This window comes from Grus americana, chromosome 4 (assembly GCF_028858705.1).
Source record: "Grus americana isolate bGruAme1 chromosome 4, bGruAme1.mat, whole genome shotgun sequence".
Classification (NCBI taxonomy): domain Eukaryota; kingdom Metazoa; phylum Chordata; class Aves; order Gruiformes; family Gruidae; genus Grus; species Grus americana.
Window position 1 is genome coordinate 68,367,346 of NC_072855.1, and position 25,989 is coordinate 68,393,334.

At 39.5% G+C, this 25,989-nt stretch overlaps 1 protein-coding gene across 1 annotated transcript; it reads right to left on the reverse strand.

The window, feature by feature from the left end:
- Positions 1-847: 847 nt before the first annotated feature.
- On the reverse strand, positions 848-25,989 carry SMARCA5 (SWI/SNF related, matrix associated, actin dependent regulator of chromatin, subfamily a, member 5). The gene is made up of 24 exons (XM_054823428.1): positions 25,625-25,989; positions 22,912-22,986; positions 19,875-20,041; positions 19,037-19,137; positions 18,268-18,368; positions 16,159-16,338; positions 14,552-14,707; positions 14,318-14,449; positions 13,473-13,541; positions 12,828-12,937; positions 12,328-12,554; positions 10,519-10,640; positions 10,278-10,430; positions 8,861-8,993; positions 8,005-8,153; positions 7,644-7,763; positions 7,302-7,412; positions 6,625-6,738; positions 6,306-6,428; positions 4,969-5,101; positions 3,853-3,971; positions 2,669-2,881; positions 2,128-2,238; positions 848-1,150 (listed from the first exon to the last, which is right to left on the reverse strand). The coding sequence occupies exons 1-24, from the start codon at positions 25,772-25,774 to the stop codon at positions 1,085-1,087; spliced, it is 3,135 nt and encodes a 1,044-aa protein (XP_054679403.1). The 5' UTR covers positions 25,775-25,989; the 3' UTR covers positions 848-1,084.

Genomic DNA, 25,989 nt, shown 5'->3' on the forward strand with positions numbered 1-25,989 from the left:
ATTTCTCCTGTTCACACAATGCTGATGCCTTTTGATGTGTGTTTTTAAAAGGGCAAAACCAGAGCAAAGATTACTCAGTGCAAACTGAGCATTTGTTCTGGGTTGTGGTTTGTCTTCCCCCCCCGCCCCCCCCCCCCAGTAAATTCCAAAGTTATGCTACATTACACAGTGGTATTGGGAAACACACACTTTCATCTCAGTCATTATATGCCAACTACATAAAAAAGGCCAGTGGAGGAAACACTGGTGCGTGGTACTGTCTCACTAGCTCAGCAAACAGTGTGGGTTACCAGACAATTCCCATGTTGCACACCCGGAGTCAGCACCAGTTCTTTTCAGAGTCATCAGGGTGGTCTCTGCGTTTACAGTTGTTTGACAGAAGGCGGTTGTTTTACAGTGTTACCTTTTCTGTTCTAACTTGCTGTTTGCCAATAAAAACAATTCTACCATTCTTAGCCCATTCTAATTAAGTACAAACCCCAGGGTGACTGACTTACCTTTCTTCTGGCATGGATTTTAAGCAGGAAAATGTTATCATTTTGTTCCAATCTGTATGTATGTTGATTGTTAGTTCTTGAGGTAAATACCTGGCCTTTCCACTAATGTCAAAGAAGAGAGTAAACCTGTGCAGTAAAATTAAGTTCAATAAAGGGAAGGTCAGAGCCACAGAGTTTCCAGAAATGGGGTTTGCCTGGTGGTGGCTTGTAACAAGAAAACACAACTAAATAGTTCTATTGATAACAATGGAAGAAGTGTTCACAACACCCTAAGAGGAAAAAAAATTGGGGAATAACTAAATAAATAGGTATTCATGTGGAAACATTAATGAAAAAAAGTCACGTGAAGCTTTATTAATAAATGAAGCCTATTTATTACTTCAAAGTGTTAATGGTAAAAAAAATTCAGCACAGCTGTTGCATTTAAAAAAGTGAAACTACATTAAGTACTATGTTTCTAGTTCAGTAAACAGATGAACCCGATGTCCTTTAATGACATAATAGTTGAGCATTATACAGTACATCTTATGAAGACCCGTAAATTAAAGAACTACTTTTTAAATTTAGTGATTACAAAAATTCTGCATTCACAGCTTTAGCTTCTTTTTTCTTCCACGACCATCAGGAGTACCATCCATTTTGCGCTTCTGTGCCTGTAAGGTAAGGTTTTTTTTAGTAAGTTATTGTGATACAAAAAGATTGTAAGCGAGCAATGTGTTTCAAGTCAGAGCAGAGGGAGATAATTTACACCCTGGCAGCTTTAAAATGCAATAAATTGCAAATGATGTAATATTGCAAATATGCACATCCCCTCTGGCTACCTGTTGCTTTGTATTCTTCCAGTTCTGGAAGAATTTCATAGAGGTAAAAAGCGTATAGAAGCAACTAAGGATGTTATAAAGCTTCCTATTTATGAAATGGTATTTCTAAATACCTGTTTAAATATTCTGTGAACAATTCTAAGAAACTTACTAATCCACTACTCTACTGCTTTCTGCACATCTGCAAAGTTGTGCTTCTAAGTTTTTGACACAAGAGCTCTAGGCAACAGCAAACAAATCTAGGCAAGAAAATGGGTAGCTGGTAGTTCCTTTACAAAAGAGGCCTGCGTACTTAGCAGTACTTTAAATTCAGTCAGAAAGAGAGTAGTCAAGTGCATGTGCTCTTTTCCCAGAGCCAGCTCCAGGAGGCCATTTCATGGCCAACCCCCATGCAAGGAAAGCGATGGCAGACCGCAGTAGAATCTACACAGGTACACTTGTAAAGAGTGGAACAAATGGGCTGTGTTGCCTATGTATCCCTCAGTGGTAAACATAATTTCTTTAGGGATAAAAATTAATCAAAAGGCCAAATAAATCTGGTTTATTTTAGCACGGTAAACCTATACAAGATGTAACAAGTTTATCTGCTCTCGAGCGTGCGAGCTCTAATTTAGAACCTGAACTTACTTTCCTTCATTTGACACCCACAACCTGAATGACAGCATGAACTTTAAGCAGCTCTTAACACTACCCTGCAAGGTCATTTGTTGTTGTTTTTAAATAACTTTGATATCATTTTTCCTCAACAATTAGAAAAGCACCCTGTTTCTGAATGAGCTTTTCCACTGAAATGCCTTTTTAAATCTTACCGATGATGGTTTTGGTCCACGTTTCTTCTTTTCTGCCTTTTCCTTTTCTTCCAGTTCCATGTTTTCTCTTTCAATCAGGGTGATTAAAGTATTGCATCTTCTTTGCAGCTCCTAAATTGCACAACACAGTCACTCACTACATTAGGCAGCCACTTAATGTAAAAATCGTATTAGAATATTAGAAATGCCTGTAAGCAGGTAAAAGTATTTTGGTCTATCTTGGCAGAGCAAAAATGGAATGGAATATTTTTGACAGCTACTGGCCGGCTTCATCAGAATGGATTTGATCGCAGATGTTTGCTTTTTAAAATATGTTTGTATTTAACTCAAATTCATGTTGATTTTGAAAAATGGTACCCTGGAATTTTGAATTCCCCTCCCCCCAACTTTTTAGCTTACTGTATTTGCTATCCACTACAGTTGTTGGAAAGTCTATAAAAATGTAATGTATTGTATTTCAGAAGCTATGTAATTAGCCTGGTGTATAACCGTGTTGTCATAGGCATTCATGAACAAAAAAGCAGAGCAGATTAATACCTACCATTGCAGTTCTGGACTTGAGAAACCAGTCAAATCTGAATTGCGGGGAGTTTCGGATACATTGTCTTAATTCATCATAGACGTTTTCTTTATCAAATCCTAGCTTGTGAAGCATACAGATGAGAAAGCGATCTTCCTCTTCAGTGTAATTCTTCCCTTTATTAGTACCATACGATATTCTTAGCTGGTGGAAAGGGGCTTTGTATCTGCCAATCTAAACAAAACATATAAGATCAGATAAAACTAGGAAATAGTTCAGAATTAGTACAGAACTGTTTTATAGGAAAGCAATACATCACACGAAGGTAGGCAGATGAACAATACCAAGTTAGAAAGCTAGATCTGTTATGATCTCTGGTGCTAAGTAAGTCACCACATGTGAGGAACTGTGGGTTCTAGATACTGCATTTACCAATACCATCTAAACCTGTTAGTTCTGGTTTAGACAACAGCCAGCTTTGCTGTGATCTTTTGATTAACAGCAGACTGCAGACCTGTCACGACATTTGAAAATAGTCCAGATCTGCCAGGCTTCAAATGGCAGCAATTCTTTTTAACATTACAAATCCTCAGGAATGGTCAAAATCAGAGTAAAAGGCACATGAGACTGTAGCACAGGGTTCAGCTGCACTCTGGTTAATTGAGTCAGACACGGTTCATCCCCTGACTTCCCTAGAAGAGATAACTAACTAGTCAAACCTGAGGGGGTGGGGGTGGATGCTGATACACTGTCTTAATTTACTACAAATCTATTCATTACCAAACCCTGGCTGGTGAAACAGGTCAGAACAAAAGCCGCCTCTGCTTGGGAAGTCTTCCCTTTTTAAGTGCTCTAAACGTACATCTAGCAGTTTCAGTTACACGGGTCCAAAAGAAATTCAGCTGCTTCAAAACGCATGTAGTTATATGACACTATGAACGGGTCTGTCCTATGATAAAGGTGATGTTACAAACAGGAGGTTAGGCCATACCTAAAATTAGCATCATCATTGCTATCAGTCAGGACAGTATTTCTATAGAATGGAAAAGCTATAGGAAGCAACTGCTGAGGAATACGCAAAAGAGGCAAATACCATGCCCAACATGTTTTCTTCATGCATGAGTAACGCTGGCCAGACACCGAGTCCTGCATCTCACCTCACTGGCACAGGGAAATAAAGGAAGCAAGAAACTTGGCAAAGATACCTTTGTATCAAGTGCTTTTTTTATGCTGATTCGTCTCTGAATTCTGGCTTCTCCTCTTTCTATCTGAGCCATGATCTTCTCTATGTCTTGGAGTTCGTTGCATCTTTCCCAGAACACAGCTAAGAAAAGAACAACTGGTTAGTTTCTTATCACACATCTTAAAAGTTAGGGGTTTTTTTTAACCTTAAAAAAAAAGATTGTTAGATGTTACTTCCTTTTACCAGAACTTACTGCAGTATAAAAATAGCCATGGCTTTACCCTATAAGTAACCTTCACTTCCTGATATCGTGTACTGCAATATTACAAATGCTATTTTGACGGGGGTCGATACAGGAATCCTCAGCTTAAATGAGGTGCAATACAGGCCAGAAAGCCAATTGTTAGCCAATCTCCTCCTCAAAGAAAAAGGCTTCTTGAAATGGAAGTGGATATAACAGCAATACATTTTTACAGAGAGAAGCGGGAGGGCAACTGAGTAGCGAAAGACAAGAGCGAGTGTTTAAAAGACAATTAGGTGTTTAAACACCTAAGGGTTTTTTTAAAGGATTTTTCACATCTGTAAGCTGTTCTATACCTTTAGAAATTGAGCCCCAGGCCCTTGCAACTGCACTGCAGTAAAAAACACTTCTGAGCCATCAGAGGTAAGTAGCCAAGCGCACTTAGGTTACAAAAAGCAATGGCCATTATATATTCAGTCACAAAATGGTTACTGTATCCCACTCTTGATGAGGATGATGTAATAAAAGAAGACTACTGGTTAGTGAGTACAAGGAAAAGTGAAATCGCTCCAGCTAAGCATTGTTTCTCAGCATTGCCTTTTGCAAAAATTAACAAGAAGTGAAGATAGCACTACCCAGTTAGGGTAGCTTTAGGATATATTGAAGTGGGTCAGTAATTGTTTACGTGCATGTTTTAGTGCAGCTTTAATTACACAGGGGCTAAACATCTAGATGAGTAGATCCCAAACCCATCAGTACAATTCTACCCTGAAAGTCCTAAAGAGCTGTGTAAGAAATTCTCACAAGTCAGATGTTACCATGTTCACAGGCAGTTCAAACTAGGAAAGCTATATTAAGTATGGACTCACAGAGCTGACTACTTAAGGAGTAAGTTACCTGAATACTCAATGACTTCCTCTGGGGTTTTTCCTTCTACTTCTCGTGCTATATTTTCGATGTCATCACGGCCCCACTTCTCATTGGCTTTGATGAACTGGTTAAAATCTCTCTTATTCCAGTTAGTGAATCCCTTTATAGCAATCAAAAGAAAACAGTGCACAGAAGTTCAGATTTTGTCTGTCTCATTTCTTTACACTGTAACACTTCCATCATTCCAACATTACTAAACCTCTGTTTTCTCTGCAGTTTAATATTCGTAGAAAAACTTTTATACTGCAGTCACTGTAGAATCTCCATCTAAATACTACATAACAATTAGCAGTGGTTCTCTAACTACCTACAAGTTTTGGACAAAAGTGTCTTCAGCTCATAAATTAATCCCTCCTAACAATATTCTCTGAAAGAGAACATAGGAACACTTTTTAAGAAGAAAAATCCCTCAAGGAAAGCAAGTAGCATCTATACTAGTTTTGTTTTGCCAAAAAGGGCCACCCAGTGCCTCAGATACCGTCAGCCATTTCCCTGGTCACCCGCCCTCAGGTCTAAAACTATCTTGTGGGGCTATTCAACAGGGACAGAAATAGTACTGCTGAAGTCATCACCTGCCAAATTAGGTTAATTTCACATTAGCAGTTGGCAGTAAAACACTCTGCCAGCCATGTTTAGCCACAGCTTACTCAATTGAACTGTTCCAGTGCATTACTACTCAAGCAAGAGCTTCTGTCTATAATTCTGCCCCGCCCACCAAAATACAATGTGAAAACATAATACTCAAATAAGGCACAACAGGCATTAACCCAGTTTAAATGATTTCAATGTACACGCTACCTCATTGTATACCTATTCAGCTCATATCCTCTTCAAGAGAGGGATGCTATCCACTATCAGTCATAGCTGAGGAAAACTGACCATTCATCCTGCAGGCTTCACTTCCACACGGGAGTGATACTTTCCACATTAGTTGGAGTGTGGCTTCTGTCAAAGTAGCATGTTCAGCTCTGCAGCTAGTCTGCTCTCACAGCTGAAGAAAGATGTCATGGCCTACAATCATTGCAAACTTGGCAAGTCAGCCTCTGACACTGGGCTAGTTCTTACTTGTCAGGCTTAAAATACACAGTATGTAGACCAGATTCTGTAGCCTCCAAGTACACTAATTTGGTGCATGTTCTTCAAAGGTATCCAGGCCCACAGCAAACCTAATGCTAAAACTCTTTCCAGTCCAGCTGTGTTAACTATGGTGTGTGCGAATCAATGAGCAAGAAATGGTCCTGTAATACTGTAAAACACAAAGCAAGCTTCAGCTGACTTCAGTCTCACTAAAGCCCCAACTGTACCTGGGTTAGAAGCTTCTCTTTTTCTTCTAGTTCTTCATCATTAAGAGGTTCAGCCTCATCAATCTTAAGCTGCTCTTCCTTTTGTGCTTGGGCTGCATTTGGCAGATCAGGATTACGAGGTACCTGAAAGGTTTTGCATTTTGTAAAATTTGATTAATTTTTCACAGCTAATTGCTAGTTGTCACTTTTCTGTTAAAAATAACCTATTTGTTCAGCTCAACATGATTTTATTTCATTGAAATTACTGTGATAGGCAGGACAAGTACATATTCTCCTACTATTGCAGTAAACTGTTGCCATGTGTGAATTCTTCAATTACCTTGTACCCAATTGTCTTCCTGTAGTAGAGAATCTCTTTTTCCAATAGTTCAAACAGGCGTGGAGGAAAGAACTGAAAATCCTGTACATTTGGCTGTTTTGGAGGCCGTGGTGCCTGAAATACATACAAAGTTTGTATTTGACTCCCTTGCACATCCAGAATCTGTTTGCTTGTAATAACTGATTTCACTTTGTGAGCCAGAAAAAAAAAAAAAAAAAGGCTTTATTGTTACAAAAATGCACTATCGTAACTAAAACAAAAAGCCACACCATGCAAGAGACAACTACAACCACGAAGAATTCTAAAAGTGAAAGACCTGTGAGAAAAGGGTCTTTTGGGAGGAGGTGGCAGCTGGGGAAAGTCATACATGCAACTCCTTGAACAAAGTTCAGGTGTTCTGAGCAGCAGTAAGGAAATCTTGCACAGCTGCTTAAATAAAAATAAAATAAGAAACAGCTCAGTCTAACCCTCCTAACATCTTACAAATTTCATCCTGCGCTCTTTTCTCACAGAAGCTTTTCTCGAGTCTTTTGAATTTTTCTAAATTTAAACTGCCTCCCCAATTTCTTAAAGTGAAGAGAGCTGTTTTTATGAATAAAGACCGATTTCTCACTCTCAGCTTTAACCATTTATCAGGCATATTTGAACAATTTATTTTTTAAATTAAGTCAACTCACCTTGGGTGCTTTTGGCTCACTGACTCGAAGAGCCTCTCTGAAATAAGCATCCACAGCATAATTGGCTTTTCTTTCTCGTTTAGGTGGTTCAATCCACTCCGTAAATGCCATCTATAAAACCAAATCCCACCACCCCAAAAAAACATTAAGACTGAGCCTTGCAGAATATTCAGACCAGCTACAAAGTTTTATATAAATAAAACTAGGTCTACATCTACTTCATTAAATAATAAAACTTATAAACTATTTTCTTAGATTATATCGTATTTTAAGCAATACTTAAATAAATGTGGTTCAATCACACAACTTAGTGCTTTCCTCCAAAAGAAATGTAAACGTTACCTTCTGTTTTTCTCTGTAGTCTTCCCCTTCAAAATTGTACACGCTGGATTCCGTGTCCATTGTGAAATTCCTGAGTGAGCTTTCACCCATCTTTGAAAGTTTCTCATTCATTTCCGCAGTCTTGGAGGGGAGAGAGAGAAAACAACAGTGGCAATTTTGAAAGGCACTCCATTATGAAACATCTCATTTACACCAGTAGAAAAACAAAACATGCTTGACCAATATGAAAACCCTCAACAGCAACTCCCCCCCCCGCCATGTCTCTCCAGCTTACAAACAAGTTATGATCAAGGAATATACTATCTTGCTATCAAATTTAAGTCTAGAGGTGGGATTCCATTTTTCATAAACTTTCTCTCACCTTCTTTGCACCCCTTTCCAAAATGTGATCAATATCTTCATCTGTAATCTCGCTCTCCTTTGAGGCAAACACGTGTGTCGCTCCATGTCTAATCATTTGCAGCATTTCATCCTTCCCCAGTTTATTCAGGTTCTGATCCACCAGTCTTCCTGAAGATAAAGCATGAGAGGACAGCAACTAACTAAAGAGTTTACTTTAGGGAAGGAGCAATATGTGATTTTTTTTCTCCCGCTTACATGTCCAGGTTAAAGCTATATCCTTTTTTCTCAGTAAAGGAAATCCCAAATGAATAGAAACCAAAAAAAAGACCAAAAAAAAAAAATCTAGACAGGGTTTACTATACATGACTTGTGTTCAAACAACATCATGTTGGATGTGAGGTCTTTTGTATGAACTCTGCTGTGGTGCATATTTTTACAATTTCTAGCCTAAAGCTTAATGAATCTTTTTTTATTCCAATCAAGTCAACCAAGAAGGTTACGCTGTCATCACTTCTCCCCCATCTTATTAAAAAAACCCGAGGCATTAATTTCTCCAGTTCAAAGGAGAAGTTGAGTACTTTAAAAAAAAAAAAAAAACCAAACCAAAACAAACCCCAACATGACTATATCCACTTATACATATGTATCACTAGGGAGGCAATCAAAAAAGTCACTGAGAAAAAGCCTACCCCCTCCAGTAAAATAAATTTTCAGGTGGATCAGGCCTTTGCACTCCATCTTCAGAGTTCAGCTGCGGCAAAAGTAACATTCCCTTTGATTCTTAGGAGCTGATTTCACCATAGTTCATGAGTTGTGAAAAAAAGAGGAGAATCCCATCATATATACAAAAAAAAAAATTGCCTTCATATACTTGCCTTGCTGAATGACTATGGAATCTAGCCGGAGTTTCATTTCTGCACGTTCCACTATTCTTTCTTCTACTGTATTGTCCGTGATAAATCTGAACACTCGAACAGTCTTTGTTTGACCAATTCTGTGTGCTCGATCCTAGGCAAAAAAGAAAAGCAACAAAAAAAGTGGGTTTCCAGCCTGGCTATAGAATAGTTTTCACTTTTCATTAGTTTCAACATACTAATTTACAAACCAGAATGGCATAGGTTAGGTTCCATCTTTATAGCCATCCAGTTAACATGACTACCTGAGAGAGCACATTCCTATCTGCACGGCAAGTTTTGGGGTGGTTTGGTTTTTTTTTTTTTTTTTTAAATAGCATCAACACTGAGTATGTCTCTAGATGTCATACCTAAAAACACTGTGTGTTTGGGGTTGGTTTTTTTTTTTTTTTTTTGTTCAGTCACACAGGGGAGAAGACTAGATGCTCCTGACCTCATGTAACCTTCTGTAAAATCAAAGTATATAAGAAATTACCTCTGTACTGACCAAAAGCTACCTTTTTCAAAATCATTAGTTGTGCCATGAATATTTCAAGAAAAACACAACGCACCACCTCACCTGACTGGCAAATTATTACCCAGCATGAGAAGTAGTGCTCTGAACATATACCTTCAGCAGTAGCTGGAACTATCTCGCCTTAGCTTCCAGGCACCAGTTCCATCATTCTTTTGAACTAATCTTTGCTATAATACTTGAGAACTTAAATGAAATAACTACAACTTAAATGAAATAATTAAAAAGAAATTTCCCAGATTTGCCAGCGAAAGGGCTCATTTGTCAAAAAACACTGGTAGTTTTTACATAGCTTTACTTTCTGATGTGGTCAGTAGTGTTCTTGACACATCCTGAGGTTGGAGATGCATGCAAACCTACTTCAAAAAGACCCAAAATTAAAGATGGTCGCTAAAAGGAGCTTGCTTACTTATCACCAACATAAAAGCAGGTTTTGAAAAGTGTAATTCAGCTTTTCTTTGTCTCTTTTCCAAGGTCTCAGGGAAGACACTGTAAACACATTCACCTCCACTCCCCACAGAAGTAACGCTTTATACTTTCGGGATTAAGAATGCTAGATTTTTTTTTTTTTTTTTTTTTTTTTAAAGCAAAGCAGGCTATTTTCATTAAATACTTCTAAGAGTCCTGTAGCATACAACCAGCATTTCCCATTGCACAAAACATTGCGTAGCCCAAATGTGACTAAGGGTTCCACACAGTGGAAGCTGCAATGGAACTGAAAATCAGTCTTACAAATACTAGTCCTGTGCTAAACCAGGAAAAAAACCAATTTATTTTGGAACTACTACATCATGCCACACATTTCCAGGAAAGTTCCATAAGAAAGAGAAGAAAGAACAACATAAATTCCATGTGGATTCTTACCATAGCTTGAAGATCCACTTGTGGGTTCCAGTCTGAATCATACAGAATTACAACATCAGCAGTAGCCAAATTGATTCCAAGACCTCCTGCCCGTGTACTCAACATGAACACAAATTTCGAGCTACCAGGCTCATTATATGCATTAATAGACGCCTACATAAATAAAAGAAACATATCAGTTGAACCAAATGTTTTACGAGTACTATTTTTACTTAAATAAAATACTTCAAATTTTAAATACCTGTCTCTCGTCATGTGGTGTTTGTCCATCCAGTCTACAATATTCATAATTTCGCCACATACAGTAATCTTCCAAGATATCAAGGACTCTGGTCATCTGACTGAAGATTAAGACTCTTGAACCTGTTTGGGGTAAAAAACTTTCTTATGTTTCCACCAAAACTTAAGACCTATCAAACTCTACAAGTTTGCATTACCAGAAAGGGAAGGAGGGCAGCTCCATGTACTAAGAAGCAGTTAGAATTTCAGAACCCAATGTATAACACAGGGCTGCAGCCACTGCTATCATCGTGGCTGTGGGGGGCTTCGCTGCCTACGGGGTTAAACCATGACACTCCTTTTTGGTGCCCAGTGTGGGGCTCAAAGGGTTCCAGCCAACGACAGATGTGACCTGAGTGCGCCAGGCCAAATTCATAGCTGCTACTGCTCTTTAGTTACTAAATGGCAGGCTCCTGGGCTTGCTTGCCTCACTGTATGTTAAGAGTCAAGTCAGCAGCTGCCTTTTTGCTTGTGTTTCCTGCTGTAGCCCTTATCAAAATGTTCCCAGACACAGCAGAGTAAGATGATAACACAAATATAAAAACATCAAGGAGTATAAAGAATGAAATTCTGAAGTATCTGTTTTGGATTTAAGATATCTAGAAATAAAGTAAGTTCTTCTTAAAGACTTGTCAGTTTACTTACCTGCCAAGAACAACCTCCAAGAAATTAAACGTACAGTAATTTATGTATATACACACAACCATTTCCAACCTACTTGAGAGATTTAAGTAAAACACACAATATTACAAAGCTTCCACTTCCCCTTGTATTCTCCTATTATGATTTTTTTTGTCCTTTGGACTCAAGGTCTAATAACGAACTCTCTTTTAAGATGATCATTTGATTTAAGACCAGGCGAATTTTCATTGCCACATCTCAACAAGAAGCCTCACAGTGAAAAGAAACTAAGACCAAAACCAGCACAATAACCACTGAATCCTTCTTTTTTTAGTCTTACAATGACACATATTGCAACAGCTGACTAAGTGATACCTGGATACGAAGTACAGGTTACTTGTATATTACCTAAGGCTGAGGTTTGGACTTAGTTTTATTCTTCTGCAGTGGCTCCCCAGTCACAAACTTTCTGCCACCCCTTTAGCCAAGTTATTTCAGTAGGCATGCACATTAAAATAACGAGTTAAAAATGTATTCCAGAGTCAAAAATTCTGTGGCAACCAGTTTTACAGTAATGTATTCCAGAGCTTTGTCCCTACTATCAAATAACTTTAAAATAACTGACTGTCCCCCATGTTTGCGTGCCTTGAAGAATTCACTGAAAACACTCAGGTGCTGCTCAAAATCATGCCCAGCAAGAAAAACCAACATTTCACAAAGGATTTGACTTTAACCCTACATGAAGACTTTGAATCTGAAATGGTACTTCATGGCAAATCAAAGGAGTAGCTGAAATACCACATGATTATATTTCAAACAGCTAACAACGCTAAGAAAAAACCCTAAAGCCCAGACCAGCTGCTGTTTCTATGGTCTCAATTTAGCTGGGATGGGGAAAAAAAAAAAAAAAAATAATCACAACACTTCACAATCACAAAAAGCCATAATGGCCTATTAATCCAATTATTTATGAAAGCACTTCACAAACTGTTTTTGCATCAACTATTTAAGATACAGTGCTTGGCAAGCTGGAAACTAACAATAATCCTGGCTAAAGCATGCTGGTTTTTGCTCAGGATACATGGGAACATTAAGAAGCACTGACTTTCATTTTTGTCATTGACTCAAACGACGACGACGAGATGCATACCTTGTTCTTTCAACTTAGGTAGCAATTTGTCCAGTACTACCATTTTGCCACTGTTGGTGACCAAATGCATATCTGTGGTGTAAGGTGGACCAGGCTCTGCTCCATCAAAGAGATACGGGTGATTGCAACATTTTCGCAGCTGCATGAGGATATTCAACAGTCTCATTTTGTCCAGCTTCCCAGCTGAATTCAATATATCTATATCCTTCATTAAGATTCGTGTATACCTACACATCAAAGAAAGAAAAAACTTTTGTAACTCTAAAACAAAGTTGGCCTTTCTTTAACTGATAAGTATAGTCAAAAGTTCACCCTCCCTGTCATTTCATCAGGTAATTCTCCCTGTTATGCATGGGTTTGTCATCACCAAAGTGTCAAAAGGAAATACGTATGAGTTGGGAGTATACCAGGAAGAATTAAATCAAGTTCTACACAATAATCAAGTCAGAAGCAGCACACTCCTGAGCCTTAACCACAGCAGAGTAAAGCATGTGAATTACCATTCTCGTTGCATTTTGCTGAGACCCACATAAATTTTAACTTCCTTCTTTGGAGGCAAGCTTTTCTCCACATCAGCCTTAATACGACGTAGAAGGAATGGTCGTAGCACCTGAAAAAGATTGCACAATTGAGCATATTTTGGAAACTGAAACACTGAACAGGTCAACAGACAAAAGCAGCGCAGATATTCTCTATCATAAATGCTGAAACATCGGACCTATTGTAAGATCATCTGAAAAAGAAATCTATATCGACGGGTTATTATACGTGGGAATATACATGTGCTTTCTTTGGAAGAGTGAAAGATTAGGCCAAAATCATCTTTCTGATGTTTTTTATGTCCCTTGATTCTTTTTTAATTTTGCTTGACTCAAAAAGTCATAGTCTCATCATAGCCAATATTTTTAATGTAAGCATTTCAGAACCCTGAAAGCCAGAACTATTGACCCTTCTCTCCCCTCCAAAACAATTTCCTTTTCAAGAAAGAGATCATCTTCTGAGCTTCACCAACCTACTCTGAAAGTCTACCAGTTTCTGGGATAAGCTATCTTACCCTAATATTCTGTCACAAGAAGCATCACAAGAATTATTTACAACCTATCTTAGGTAAATGTAACACTTATACAAAAAGCAGAAAGACTTACCATATGGAGACGTTCCACCAGCTTTTGATCCCCTAGACAGTTGTTTGTATCAAACCATGAATCAAAGTCCTGTATCAACAAAATCATTGGTATATAAAAGGTTTCCTTTCAAGGTGCAATGTCATTACAATGGTGAATAATACAACTCAAGTGATTCTCTTACATAGGCAGTAAATAAAAGAACAAATTACCCTCTTTGGTCTATTTTTATGGAAAGCTCTATAACACATCTTCCAAAAAAGAACCAAACCTCTGTACCATTGGAAGGAAAAAAAAAAAAAAAAAAAAAAAAAAATGCAAGTCATTTTCTGGTGAAAAAGATTCACTCATACCACTCCACTGGACAAATTCCATCTGGAAGAAGCATACTACTGCAGCATTTGATGAAAAGTGAAAAGGAAAAAGTAAAATTTTGGTGTAATGCACCACAAGGCTTCCCTTTCTACAGAGGTTACACTCCCAATTCATCAAAACAGTTAAGCACATGCTTCACTTTGTGAAGTCTGTTGCTCATTGTATAGTATCTCCCAACTCACAGGAAAGAAGTCTTAGATAAACAATAAGGTAACTTATAGTTAAATATAAGAACAAAGTTAGATCATCTTCACGTTGTGATTTTACATACATCTTCTATCTGCTAAGCTCACAAAAGCCCTTAAAAACGGCCAAGCTGAGAAAAATAGTCCACCCTACTACACAATTCTGGAAACATTTCCAACTGTCAATCTATCGTTATCAGTAACTGATACTCCTGATAACTGACAAATATACATGTTCAGGTTTATTTTCAAATCCAGAAAACCAGCAAAGTTACTTTAGTTTGATTAGCAGAAATGAAGACTTACTTCCGATGAGTTAAAGACATCTGGCAAAAGGAAGTTAAGAAGCGCCCAGAGTTCATGTAAGTTGTTCTGAAGTGGAGTTCCAGTTAATAGCAGCCGATTTGTAGTCTTGAATTCCCTCACAATTTCTGATAACTGAAGGACATTGAGACATTAGCAAATACAACAATGTGACTAGTCCCCCACCACCACCTAATAACCCACACAAATCTCTCTTTCAGTGAAAGTATAAATTACCTTTGATTTTTCATTTTTAATCCTGTGGGCTTCATCTATAACTAGATATCTCCAGTTAAACTTTTTGAATACCGACTTCTCTTTGATTAGCATTTCATATGATGTTACGCAGACATCCCATTCTCCAGGCAGCAACACATCTCTGACAAAGGCAGCCTAGACAACAAAGTGACAGTTACTGAGGCTTTGTCAACTCTAAAACAAAAAGAACACACTGGCATTGTGAACATTTTAAAACAAAGTTGCTACTAAATTTGAAAGAAAAAATAAAATTAATTATAGAGGAAATACAACATACAACCATGGTAAAGCCTGACAAGTTTGTCAGTGCTGAAGCTGTTAAACCCTTGGGGCAGAGCAGAGAAGGGATTTCAGCTGATTTCTGGCTTTGGAAACTGGAGATGACTACCTACACACATGAGGTTTTCAATAGCTGAACTATAAGATCAGAACTCAATTTTCTGTAGGTTTGCTTTAGGTTTTTTTTAAGTTTAGAAAATGGTAGGGTTTGAATACAAAAAATAATCCCAACACAGCTTTATTCAGCTAACTGAACAATTTCTAGAAGGCTGACATCCAAAGTTAAAAGTAGACACAGTAATTAGTCAAAATTCAAAATAAAGAGATGTGTAAATGTCAAGAACTTAACTCATATAAGCAAGAAATATACTGAAGAAATAAAAAAGATTCAAAAAAGATGCACAAAAAAAAATCACAAGGTATCAGACCTGGACCAATGACCTCCAGAACTATTTAAAGTTTCATCAATATTTTAGTAATTTCTAACCCAAATAACTCTGAAAATAGAGCTAGGTGCCATTAGAATTAAAAAAAAAAAAAACCTGCTGACAAAACCAGAAGTTTAATGGCACCAATAATAACTCTTCCTTCCATACATAAATGGGTAACTCCAGCTAGCAAATCTACAGATGCACCATCATATTCCATGGGTTTTTAAGTTTTCTTTGCTGCGCAAAAAAAAAAAACCATAGCAAAGAACTGATACTGAAGTAACATAAAAGAGAACGATTGAAATAGTAAGGCCATAGGAGGCTGAACAATATTTTCTCTTTTAATTGACAAAATTGAAGCCAAATAAGATCCATTTGCATACCACTTACTGACCAACCCACCTTGTCCTCTCCAACATTAAATTGACAACTGTTTTCAGAAAACAGTTCCTTAGTGACAGACCTCATAATTCTCTTAAGAGCTGCTGTTACAGCCAATACAACATACTGTACTATGCAGAGCAGAAAACAAACATTTTTACAGGTTTATATATTCACGCAAATGACAGCACTTTACATGAAACACTTCATTTTCCTATTTTAAGATTTATCAGGTTTTGTTGGTCTACACGGTGTATTGGCTTCACAAAAGGAGACAGAAAATCTTTGGACAAAAAATTATGAGCATAAAGTGAAGCAATAGCTAGGCAACATATGTGTGAATTCTAAGCCGGTTGTATTTTAAAATAGGTAGCACTTATAGGTCTTCCTGTTTAACCACTACAAATCCAAGTAATATCCTTCCCTGTGAATGAAAGTAAAGGACAAGGTCACATGCTGGATTTACAGAGGAAAAACCACCACATCAACACTTACTCGCTGGTCTTTGTCACCTATCAAACAAACTGCTCGAAGCGTAGGTACCCATCTCTTGAATTCATTCATCCAGTTATGTAGAGTGGACTTAGGAACTAACACCATGTGAGGACCGGGAATATTTCTGTAGTGTTTCATATATCCAAGAAGAGAAATTGTTTGGAGTGTCTTCCCAAGACCCTGTAAGAGACATTAACATGTCAGAAGAAAGAAAGAAAGAAAAAAAAAAAAAAAATCACTCAGGAAACACCTTTAAAAACCCCAGGAGTGAGCACCGAGTACAACACGGAAGACACAGCAGCTTGAATAAATGAGTGAGATACACTAAAGACAGTGCTTACTCACAAAAGGCATCAAAATCTCAGTTAGGAAAAGCTTGTATGGCTTCCCACATTTAATAAAAAAAAGTAGTAAGAGTAATATTTTCAAACCTTGGGTTATGAAGTTAGAATTTTACCTTACCTTTCAAATAAGACACATTCTTAGAAGTGCAAGAAAACATTATTTCATAAAATTTCATTCTGTCAACTAGGGTGTACTCAGATTATTTATTTAGTGGTCAACGAACTTTACAAACTGGACACATGCGTTCCCTTAAACTTGAACTAAAGTGAATAAATTAAGAACCCTGTAAGGAGGCTTTTACAAGCCACAACACAGTGTCAGTTCTTGTGGGAAGAAAGCCAAATATAAATGTAAACAGCTGCATATGTCAAAGGAGAAAACAAATACTGAGCTTCTTTAGAAGTACTTTTTTTAAGCGCTCTATTCTTTATTCAAGAGAAATATTTAAAACCTTCTATCTTCAACATATAATTTTAATTAAAACAAAACTGAGGAAGACATGCAAAAACCAGATCATTCATCTCATTTAAATAATTCAAAAAGATTATGACAAACACATGGGATTTAAAAAACTCAAAAACCATCAGTGCAAGTTACTTCTGCTTCTAAAATTCAAGTTTTTGCCTTCAAAGTAACCACATTCCACCTGGACAAGTGTTTACAAACTGTATGAAAGGCATTAATAAATTCAAAAGGATTAATATTTAAGAATTAATAAAAAAAATATTAAATTGTAAATATTTTAACTCTTCAACACATGATAGATTTTGGAATACCAGAAATTCAAGGATTTATAATAAAGTTTCCCAGTTGTTTTTATTAAAAAAGCCTGCTCCACTTAGAACTGTACTCAGAAAAAAAAAAATCCTCTATTCATAAGCATGCATGTTGAAGAAAATCCCTGATGTATTTCAAAATTAAATGTTACTAAACAATCATTTAAATTTATCTGTCTCTAACTTATCTTGAAGAAGTTTTATTACACAGAAATTACCAGAAGATATGAGAAATGCAATATACTTAATTAGATTTTTGTTTTTCCTTATTTGCTCCTTATGAAAAACAGATACAAATAAAATCACTTAAAGGACAAAAACATATCTGCCTGTCCAACTACTACAATTTCTTCTGCATTCATCCCTTGTCTTTCAGGGAAAAAGAGTAACAACAGAAGCAAAAGCTACTAATGGCCAGTGCTGACTGAAACGGCCACGGTCACAGCGTGAAAGAAATTTTAACACAGCTCTCTAGCTACATCTATCTTTGCATCATTTTCCCCAGAAAATTTCCCACTGGTGTAGCTCTTGCAGCTGAAATCAGTCCATATAGGACACTCATATCCTGCTAACTGCATTCTACCCTAACAACAACAGGAAGCGTTCCTGCATTTGTTGTTCTTTTCATACACGACACACTCTTCACAAGGGCAGCTTGAGATTACCGCAACAAAACAGCTGCAATTTAGAGAAAAAAAATAGAGGACAATGACATTCTATGGAATGTCATTATTTCACCTAATTTTATTTTTCTAAAGGTTGACAGATTTCATATGCCTATTTCTAAAACTACCTTCACAGTTTATTTAAATTAAGATAGCTGTGACACTTTTAACATTAGTGACTTAAAACATGCTAGAAAAATAACATTTGGAAAATTACATATTGCATTTTATGCTATCAAAAAATCCCATATATATAGCTGAACTAAAATTGTACTGTATCACATGTGTTCACAAGTCCCCTGAAACATGGGCTGTGTGCATACCATTTCATCTGCTAGGATACCATTGATGCCATTTTCATACAAAGAGATGAGCCAGTTCAGTCCTCGGACCTGATAATCACGCAGCTTTCCCCATTTAACATCTAAAAGACATGAAAGAACAGACCAAAAGATCTGTAAAAACTAAACGAAGATTTTCACCATCCCTTGCCTGCTAACTGACACCGATTACCTAAGCTAGAGAACAAAATCAAACAGTACATTTCATGCAGTAAATTTCAAGGACAATGCAGACTGGAGACAGCAACATGTTAATTTTGTTTCTGCAAGCTGCTCCAATGGCTTTGTTTTCTGCAAGAACCCAAAATACATAGAAATTCTCTTATCGCCACCCCCAAATCAGAACACAGTTGAAGGTTAGAACAGCAGAATACTGAATTATCTGTTAAACGAAGTGGAAGCTGTTAGGTGCTTTAAATTGTATCAGAAGATAGGTTACATACGTAAAACTTGTAAGATGACAGACTTCAAAAACAGCTAGCTCTCTCCTAGTAACTAAAGTATAGCAACTGCATTTCTAAAGGACAGGACTCACTGGACTCTCTTTCTAGTCTGACTGAAAATAAACAGTCCCTCGCTAATACATTTTGTCCCATTAGACCAGTGCTGGACTTTTTTTCCTCTTTCTCCTGTCCCCCACAATTGGTTCATTGTCCTTGGGAAGGATGAAAATAAACTTCATTTTAAACAACTATTTGAAGGAATGGAACAGGGGAGGGGGGAATAAATAAACGAACAAACAGAAACACACATGATGGAGATTCTTCAAATCGAGTGCAGACGTTAGTTGCCTTGGAGCTTTCTGTTAACAGCTCCTCGTCTTCTTCCTGCTCTGTTCTACGATGGCGGTAGCTGAAAAAGTGCAAGAAAGAAGTAAGTTCTGGCTAAACTGAAAAGACGTGAAACTGTTCCAAACTTAAATCTGACATCATTGCAGTACAGAACGCAAACACCCAAACACGTTTTTAGCAAGATTCTTCAAAAGAACTTGCGTTTAGCTGATCAACTGAAATGTTGTTTTTTAACTCTTTAGAGCCACTAGCTTCTTAGTAAGATAAGATGACCACATTGTTAGCATGCTCAAATACTAGAGCAAAGTGACTGGAAAGGGGTAAATTGCGTGCATCAGTACTGGCCTTTAACTACAAGACAGAGAATGACACTGTATTTAAGAGTTCTGGAGCATCTGCCAAACGCTAGATACACTGCAGCCATATAAGCTGCAGTGAAGGCAATCCAAATTTCTAGACTTCCGATTTTCAAGCTGCCTGTAAGATGCAGTATACTGATGTTCTCCACGAACTCTTACAATTTACAGCTATGAATGCTCTACTTTTCCGCCCCCGCTTTTCTTCATGCTGGAATACTTTTAATCATGATAGTGTGTTTCTACCAACGCAAAATTCTTGTAACTCCTAGAATTCTTAAACATCCCTCGACTTACAGGTGGGCAGTGGAAAAAAACCACAATTACACAGCATAAAATGCACACCGAAAAAGGACAAAAGACTAGCAAGTTTAACTTACGCCTCTAAAGTACAATAAAATCCATAATTACAGTACAAGCTGGCCTACATGTCATCACTCACTCGCCAACTGACAGTAAATTCTGTTTCTCATCCTTCTTTATTCGTGGACGTCCAGGCTTCATTTTCAAAGGTGAAGTTGGAGTTTTCTGAGCAGCAGGCTGAATGAAATGAGCAAACAGCTCAGTCTGCTTCAACAGATACTCAAATCTGTTTGCTCTGTCTGTTTGCTGTTGACAAAGAAAATTAAATGGAACAAGTGTGAGACATTACAGTATGTATTCATTCAAAAGAAAAAGCTAACATGCTTTTGAAACAATATAGATTCACATTTCTTTATATACATAGCTACGATAACAAAGAAGAGATGATTAACATCAACAACATAACTGTCGCTGACAGATTAAATATTCTTTTATCGGGTCAAGCTAACATTGCTACACAGCAAGATCCAAGTTGCAAGACAGACCCGAGCTAAGACTGAAATCTGACTTTGGCACAAAGATTGCATGAGTGTCGCCAGACAGGGCCAGAGTCCCCTTAACAACCTGCTCCTATCAAAAATGATAGTGCTACTCCCAGAAATTTACCCTCACCCAGCACACACAGGATTCCTCAATGAACTTGTTCATCTCACCAACCTGGCAACAACTATTTTCTACCACATTAGTTTCCTGCCTGCTCAGTGAGATACACCACCTCACTGCGCTGTCAGATAAGCAAAAGGGTTAGCATGAAAGGGGGCAGAGGGTGTAGAAGAGCCCTTAGCTTGAAGCCAGAATACCTATTTCATCAGCAGAGACCTCTTAGATATGCTCAGCCTAACCTGTCAGACTGCTTTCTTTGATGTGAGTCTCTGTTTCTGCTGTGCAAAAAAGATTACAGGAGACAATATTAGTATCTAAAAGGTTCAGTTCCTCTGAGACAGGTTCCATTCGGAATCAACATACCTTCCCAAGGCCACATCAAGACTTTAGAACAGACAATTAAGACAGTAAACAGCTCCAAACTTAACAGCAACCACTCTGACATTCTGCCAGCTGCCACAACATAACCTGGTATTTAGCAATTTGCGCAGTTACAGGAAGTCAGTTTTCTTAGTAAAAAGGAACATATGTTCCCGACTTCTGCAAGAGCAATGCCAGCTCTGTCAGTGTTCTCCTCTTTATAGCAAACAGTTCCTGCACTATGTAAAAGACAGGAAGACAGGGGGTTAGAGAAGAGAGAGACCAAGAAAGAGATCCTCTACGTACCACAGAAGAGTCACTCACTCTAACTACAGTTTAAGCCTGGTTGACACAGCTACGATACACATCCACTGAATTAAAGTTTTCCTGTCTATTCTGCATAGTTGGGGTTTTTTTTGTTTACTTCACCACAGTTTCTGAAGTTTAAACTAGGTAAGATCCTACCACTATCCAAATTGCTGACCCTTATTTGTAAGTACTTGTTTCACCGGCTGTGCAAAAGAGAAGTAGAAAAGATACAGAATGCATTGCAAAAGTTTCCTCGTTCTAAAATTTTAGTAAGGAATCTTCTCTGAGTTTTGGCACTGCAGACACATCCCCGCAACTTGTTTTCATTGCACTTAAGGATACTCCTTTAAGAGACTAACAAACATTATCCGTATCTTTTAGATAGGACACAGACAAGAACAGGCTGTACTCTACAACCTTGAGCTATCCTTCTACCAACAGGAAACTTTTCCCATTTTCTTTTCCAGTGCATCTATTGTGACAGTAAAATGCAATCTTCCTTGTAATCGTGCCTGTCTAGAGATTAGGAGAGACAACTCCAAGTTCACTTTCTTCAGTTTGCGAGGAAGTAGCACAAAGAAATTAGCAGAAGACCGGGTTATTTTCAGAGGCAAGAAGAAATAACACAGGAAACAGCAAATTATAAGAATCAGTTTCGCTTTCCTCTGAAGAAATTCCACATGCAGTCACAGACACTGGAATTACGAACAGGAAGAAAGGAAAACAGGAACAGAGAAAGAAAATGTGATGAGACGGCGAGGACCAAACGACTCCATCTCTTACATCCAGGATCTTATAAAAACTAAAAAAATAAGGAAAATAGTAAGTTTTCTCCTATCTAACCTGTGAAGCACAGAATCACCCATCTTCAAAAGCTCAAGGACTCTAACTAGAGCTTCACAAAGAACAAATTTAACTTCAGAAAAAGCTAATAAAATCCCTTTCAGTCTACACAAAGTAAAATGGTTGGCCAAGGCTTACAGTCAGCACTTGTTCTCAACAGCAAACCTTTCCTAAGCCTCTTGTGAATTTTGAAAGCTAACTTTTATTTACTTTAACTCGTAAACTGTACTGCTTGAAAGAACATGCCTATTTTAAAGTCCTCCTACTAAAGCATATTTCAACCGAAAATGAATGCAGTGCCTAATCAAAGGCTTATGCCAAACCTTTCTTTTTACTGCTCACTCCCCAAGAATTAATATACTTTTCCTACAAAGGACTGCTACTGCTGCAGTTCAAAATAAGTTTGGAATTATTTTCCCGTATTCAACAGTGATATAAAAAGGGTCCTAGACTTCAACTGATTCCATACATTGTGACAGTAAGGCAGCAGCCATTTAAATACTTGTGGACCCTTTCCTAGAGGATCCTTCCATTTCTGACTGAGAAAGTGAATATGCAACTCTTCATAATCCCCCTTGCTTACAGGAAGGAGAACTCCACAGACAACTTCAAAAACAGCTTGACAACTTTTTATTACATTTTTTCCCCTAAGACATTTGAATATTTCCCATTATATCATTCTTTTAAATCTAGAGCACCTCAAAGCTGCTAAGACTATACCTCCTAGAAACAGCAAAACACATTAACAGTTATTCCCACAAATAACTGCAATAGAAATGCAGAAAGAGCAGAGGACCAGTGAACAAAATAATAAAAAGGAGAGGGGTCTGAGGGTTTTTTCTGGATATTATTTGGTTTCAAGTTACTTAAATATTTTTTTTAATAACTAGACTAAGTTTTATAAATCCAGTTAAGAGATTTCAAACAAGCAGAAAACTTGGTCTATTTTAAGCAACTGTATAACCACTGGATAGCTGTACACAGTCCCAAATATTACATACCATTTTCTCTTCGTACGTAGGATCTGCTTCCTGGATTTCTTTTTGTTTTCCTGGTGATGCATCATCAAAAGATTCCTGAGATGAAAAAGAATTAGAAAAAAATTATTTTCTGAACAAGGGAAGCTACCCATATATAGGAGAATAAGCTTGCCTCAAATTACTTTCTATCCACATCAGATGGCACAGCCATCTTTTGCTGCTTTGATATAGTCCGTTTTCTATTACTTACTGTAAAATTACCTGGAGATGGATCAAAGATCCCTGACACAGGGTGAGGGACAGGGCTAGATCTCTGTAATCCGATTGAGCTCCATCATTAAAGCATCACATCAAGGTGAATGAGAGAGACAGCTGTGGTCCAGGAGCTCAGCATACTGCTTCTAGCTTGCTGAGCCAAAACCCTCCTAAAGCTAGCTCTAGAGAGTACTGTGAAAGAACTTGCTCCAGTCCCAAAGCAAGAGTAGTTTCAAGTTTTTGGGGTTTTGGTTTTTGTTTTTTTTTTTCCCCCCTTTCTTCTAGATTACCCCAGTCCCTCATCATCCTGTATCAAGGGAACAAGTCTATGTAAGAACCTGGACTGCAGTTTTGTCCTGGAAGCAGGCTATGAATTTAGACAAAGTGCATTTTTCTCTTATTTAGTTTACTAAATCAAATAACTGTTGTTATCACCAATGGTACCGCTACTAACAGAAAAACAAGTCGGTTGGGAAAGGGCAGTCCTCCCTCATCCCCTTCTTGCCAAATCCTTGACATACTGCCTTCAATTATTCTTTCAGATCAGGGCTTTTTTTATCCTTGTCTCTCCTCTTAACTCTTTCCCCATCATCTCCCACATGTAATTTCATCTTCTATTCTTAAACCCAAAAACAATAGGATGATCCTTCCCTGGTAAACCACACTAAGGTAGTATATTACAAAGTAATTCTTGAAAGGATAAGAAAAGGAAATAAATGAGATGCCTTCAAAATCATTATTAACCATCTGTTTAATTGAGCCAAGAAAGAATTGAGCTAAATTCAATCAACGTAAAACAAAGGAACAGGAAAGTACAAAACAACATGCAACAAAGGCAGGCAAAACACGGATGTTTGTGGGTGGGTGTTTCCTCACAGAACTCTGGCAGGTAAGGTGCGGCGTAACAGAAGAATCCCAACGCAAATGTTTCATTCACCAGTCAAAACATATAGAACTGAGCATAAAAAGTTGCGGCTAAAGATATTCTAAACCCATACCTGAGTCTTCTTACTAATCTCCTGCTAGATTTAGCCAACACCCACCTAGCAGTGAGCACAAGCACAGGGCTGTTTGAACTCCCATACAAAATTCATGTTTCTCCTGAAATGCCTAACATGCGAAATACAGAAGCGCAGCAGCACACCGTCTGATCTCGTCATGTGCAATAAAGATGACAAACCCCTGCAATTTAGCTGGAGAGCAAAAAAAGCAGTCTCTCGGATGACGAGGACTATCAAGAACCTATTTCAACTGAAACTTCACTTTATACAAGGTAATCCCTTCCCCGTGTGAAAAAGAACTAACTTGGCAAGCCCAGAGAGAGCCCTCGCACACGGGCAACTCAAGAGCATGTGTTTCACAGCCTCCACGCGCTTAGCCCCAGCCCGGAATTGCCCTATTTTTGCAGGTTCGAGCAGGACTTATTACCCACAGTGCTCTGGCTACTTGCTCATCCGTAAAATACGGCATTTGCAAATTTATTTAGATCAAGTAGGTTGGACTGTTCAGCATGACTCAGAGTACAAAACACCCAGGGCTGAAAGCAGGACCAACCAGTTTCCTCGTATCATTACAGAAATAATGCTGCGATAAAATTAGCATCTCCAGGCAATCACTCAAACCCTTTGAAATCTCTGGAATAAGCACCTGTTGCCAAAAAAAACCCCCAACCCCTCAAATAACCCCTCACCCCGCAAAATAAAAGTTTTGAACTACTTCAGTAGACAGAAAACGCTAGTGCTTTTTAGAATATGGACTTGCTCATCGCTGAAGCAGGAAGCACAGCGATAGGAAGGCTTCTCAGGGAGGGAGGAAGAGGAGGAAGGCTACTTGTAAGAAGCGGGTAGCGACCCTAGTGAGACCTCTGCGTGTGTGCGTGGGAGGGCAGGACGACGAACCCCCTCCCGAGCGGCAGGACGTGAGGGCGGCCTCCCCCTGCCCTCCCGTGACCCCGCTCCAAAGAAGACAAATAAATGAAATGACCTGGCGACGAGGCCTCCCCTCCCCTCGTCCCCGCGGCAGCAGCCGGCGGAGGAACACGACGCCCGGGACCCGTGTGCGGCGGTCGGCGGCGAGGGGACGCGGAGGCACGGAGCTCCCCTCCCCGCCCCGCTCTCATCGACCGGCCGCCACCGGGCCGTTTCCCGGCCCCGCCACCGGCCTTCTCTCTTCCCCCTCTCCCTCTCCCTCCCGCCGGGGCCCGGCAGCGCCCCGGAGGCGCCGCGGCGCACGGCACGACGCGGCCTCGCGCCCGCCCCCACCCGCCCCTCCATTGTCTCCCGCGGCCCCACGCGGCCCGGGGACGCCCTACCGGCGCCGTCCCTCATGGCGGGCACCTGCCGCCGCGCAACCGGGCGCGCCCCCCCCCCCCCCGCCCCCCGCCGCGGTGCCCCCGGAGCCCCCCGCCTTGCCCCGTGAAGCCGGGGAGAGGGGTATGGGGGGTGGTGGGGGGGGTGCCCCCACCGGGGGAAAGCCTGACCTCCATCTCGGCGTCGCCTCCGGCCGGGTCGGCGGCGGAGGGAGCTGTCCCCGCGGCCTCGCTGCTGTTGGCGCCTGGCGGTGGCGGCGGCGCGGTCAGCTCGTCCGGTTGCGACGGCGGCAGCGGCGGCGGCTGCTGCCCGGCGGACATGATCCCCGCCGCAGACAACGCTCCGCCGGGACCCGGACACGCGCCCGGCTCTGCTGGGCGCTGAGGGAGGCGGCGGCCGCCCGGCGGGGGCTGAGGGCAAGCGGAGCCCGGTGCGCGGCCGCCGGCGGAGGCCCGTACCCGCTGCCGCCCCGGCTTTCCCGGCGGGCGCCCACCAACCAGGAACCGAGCCGGCTCCCCGCTCTCGCGAGAGCGCC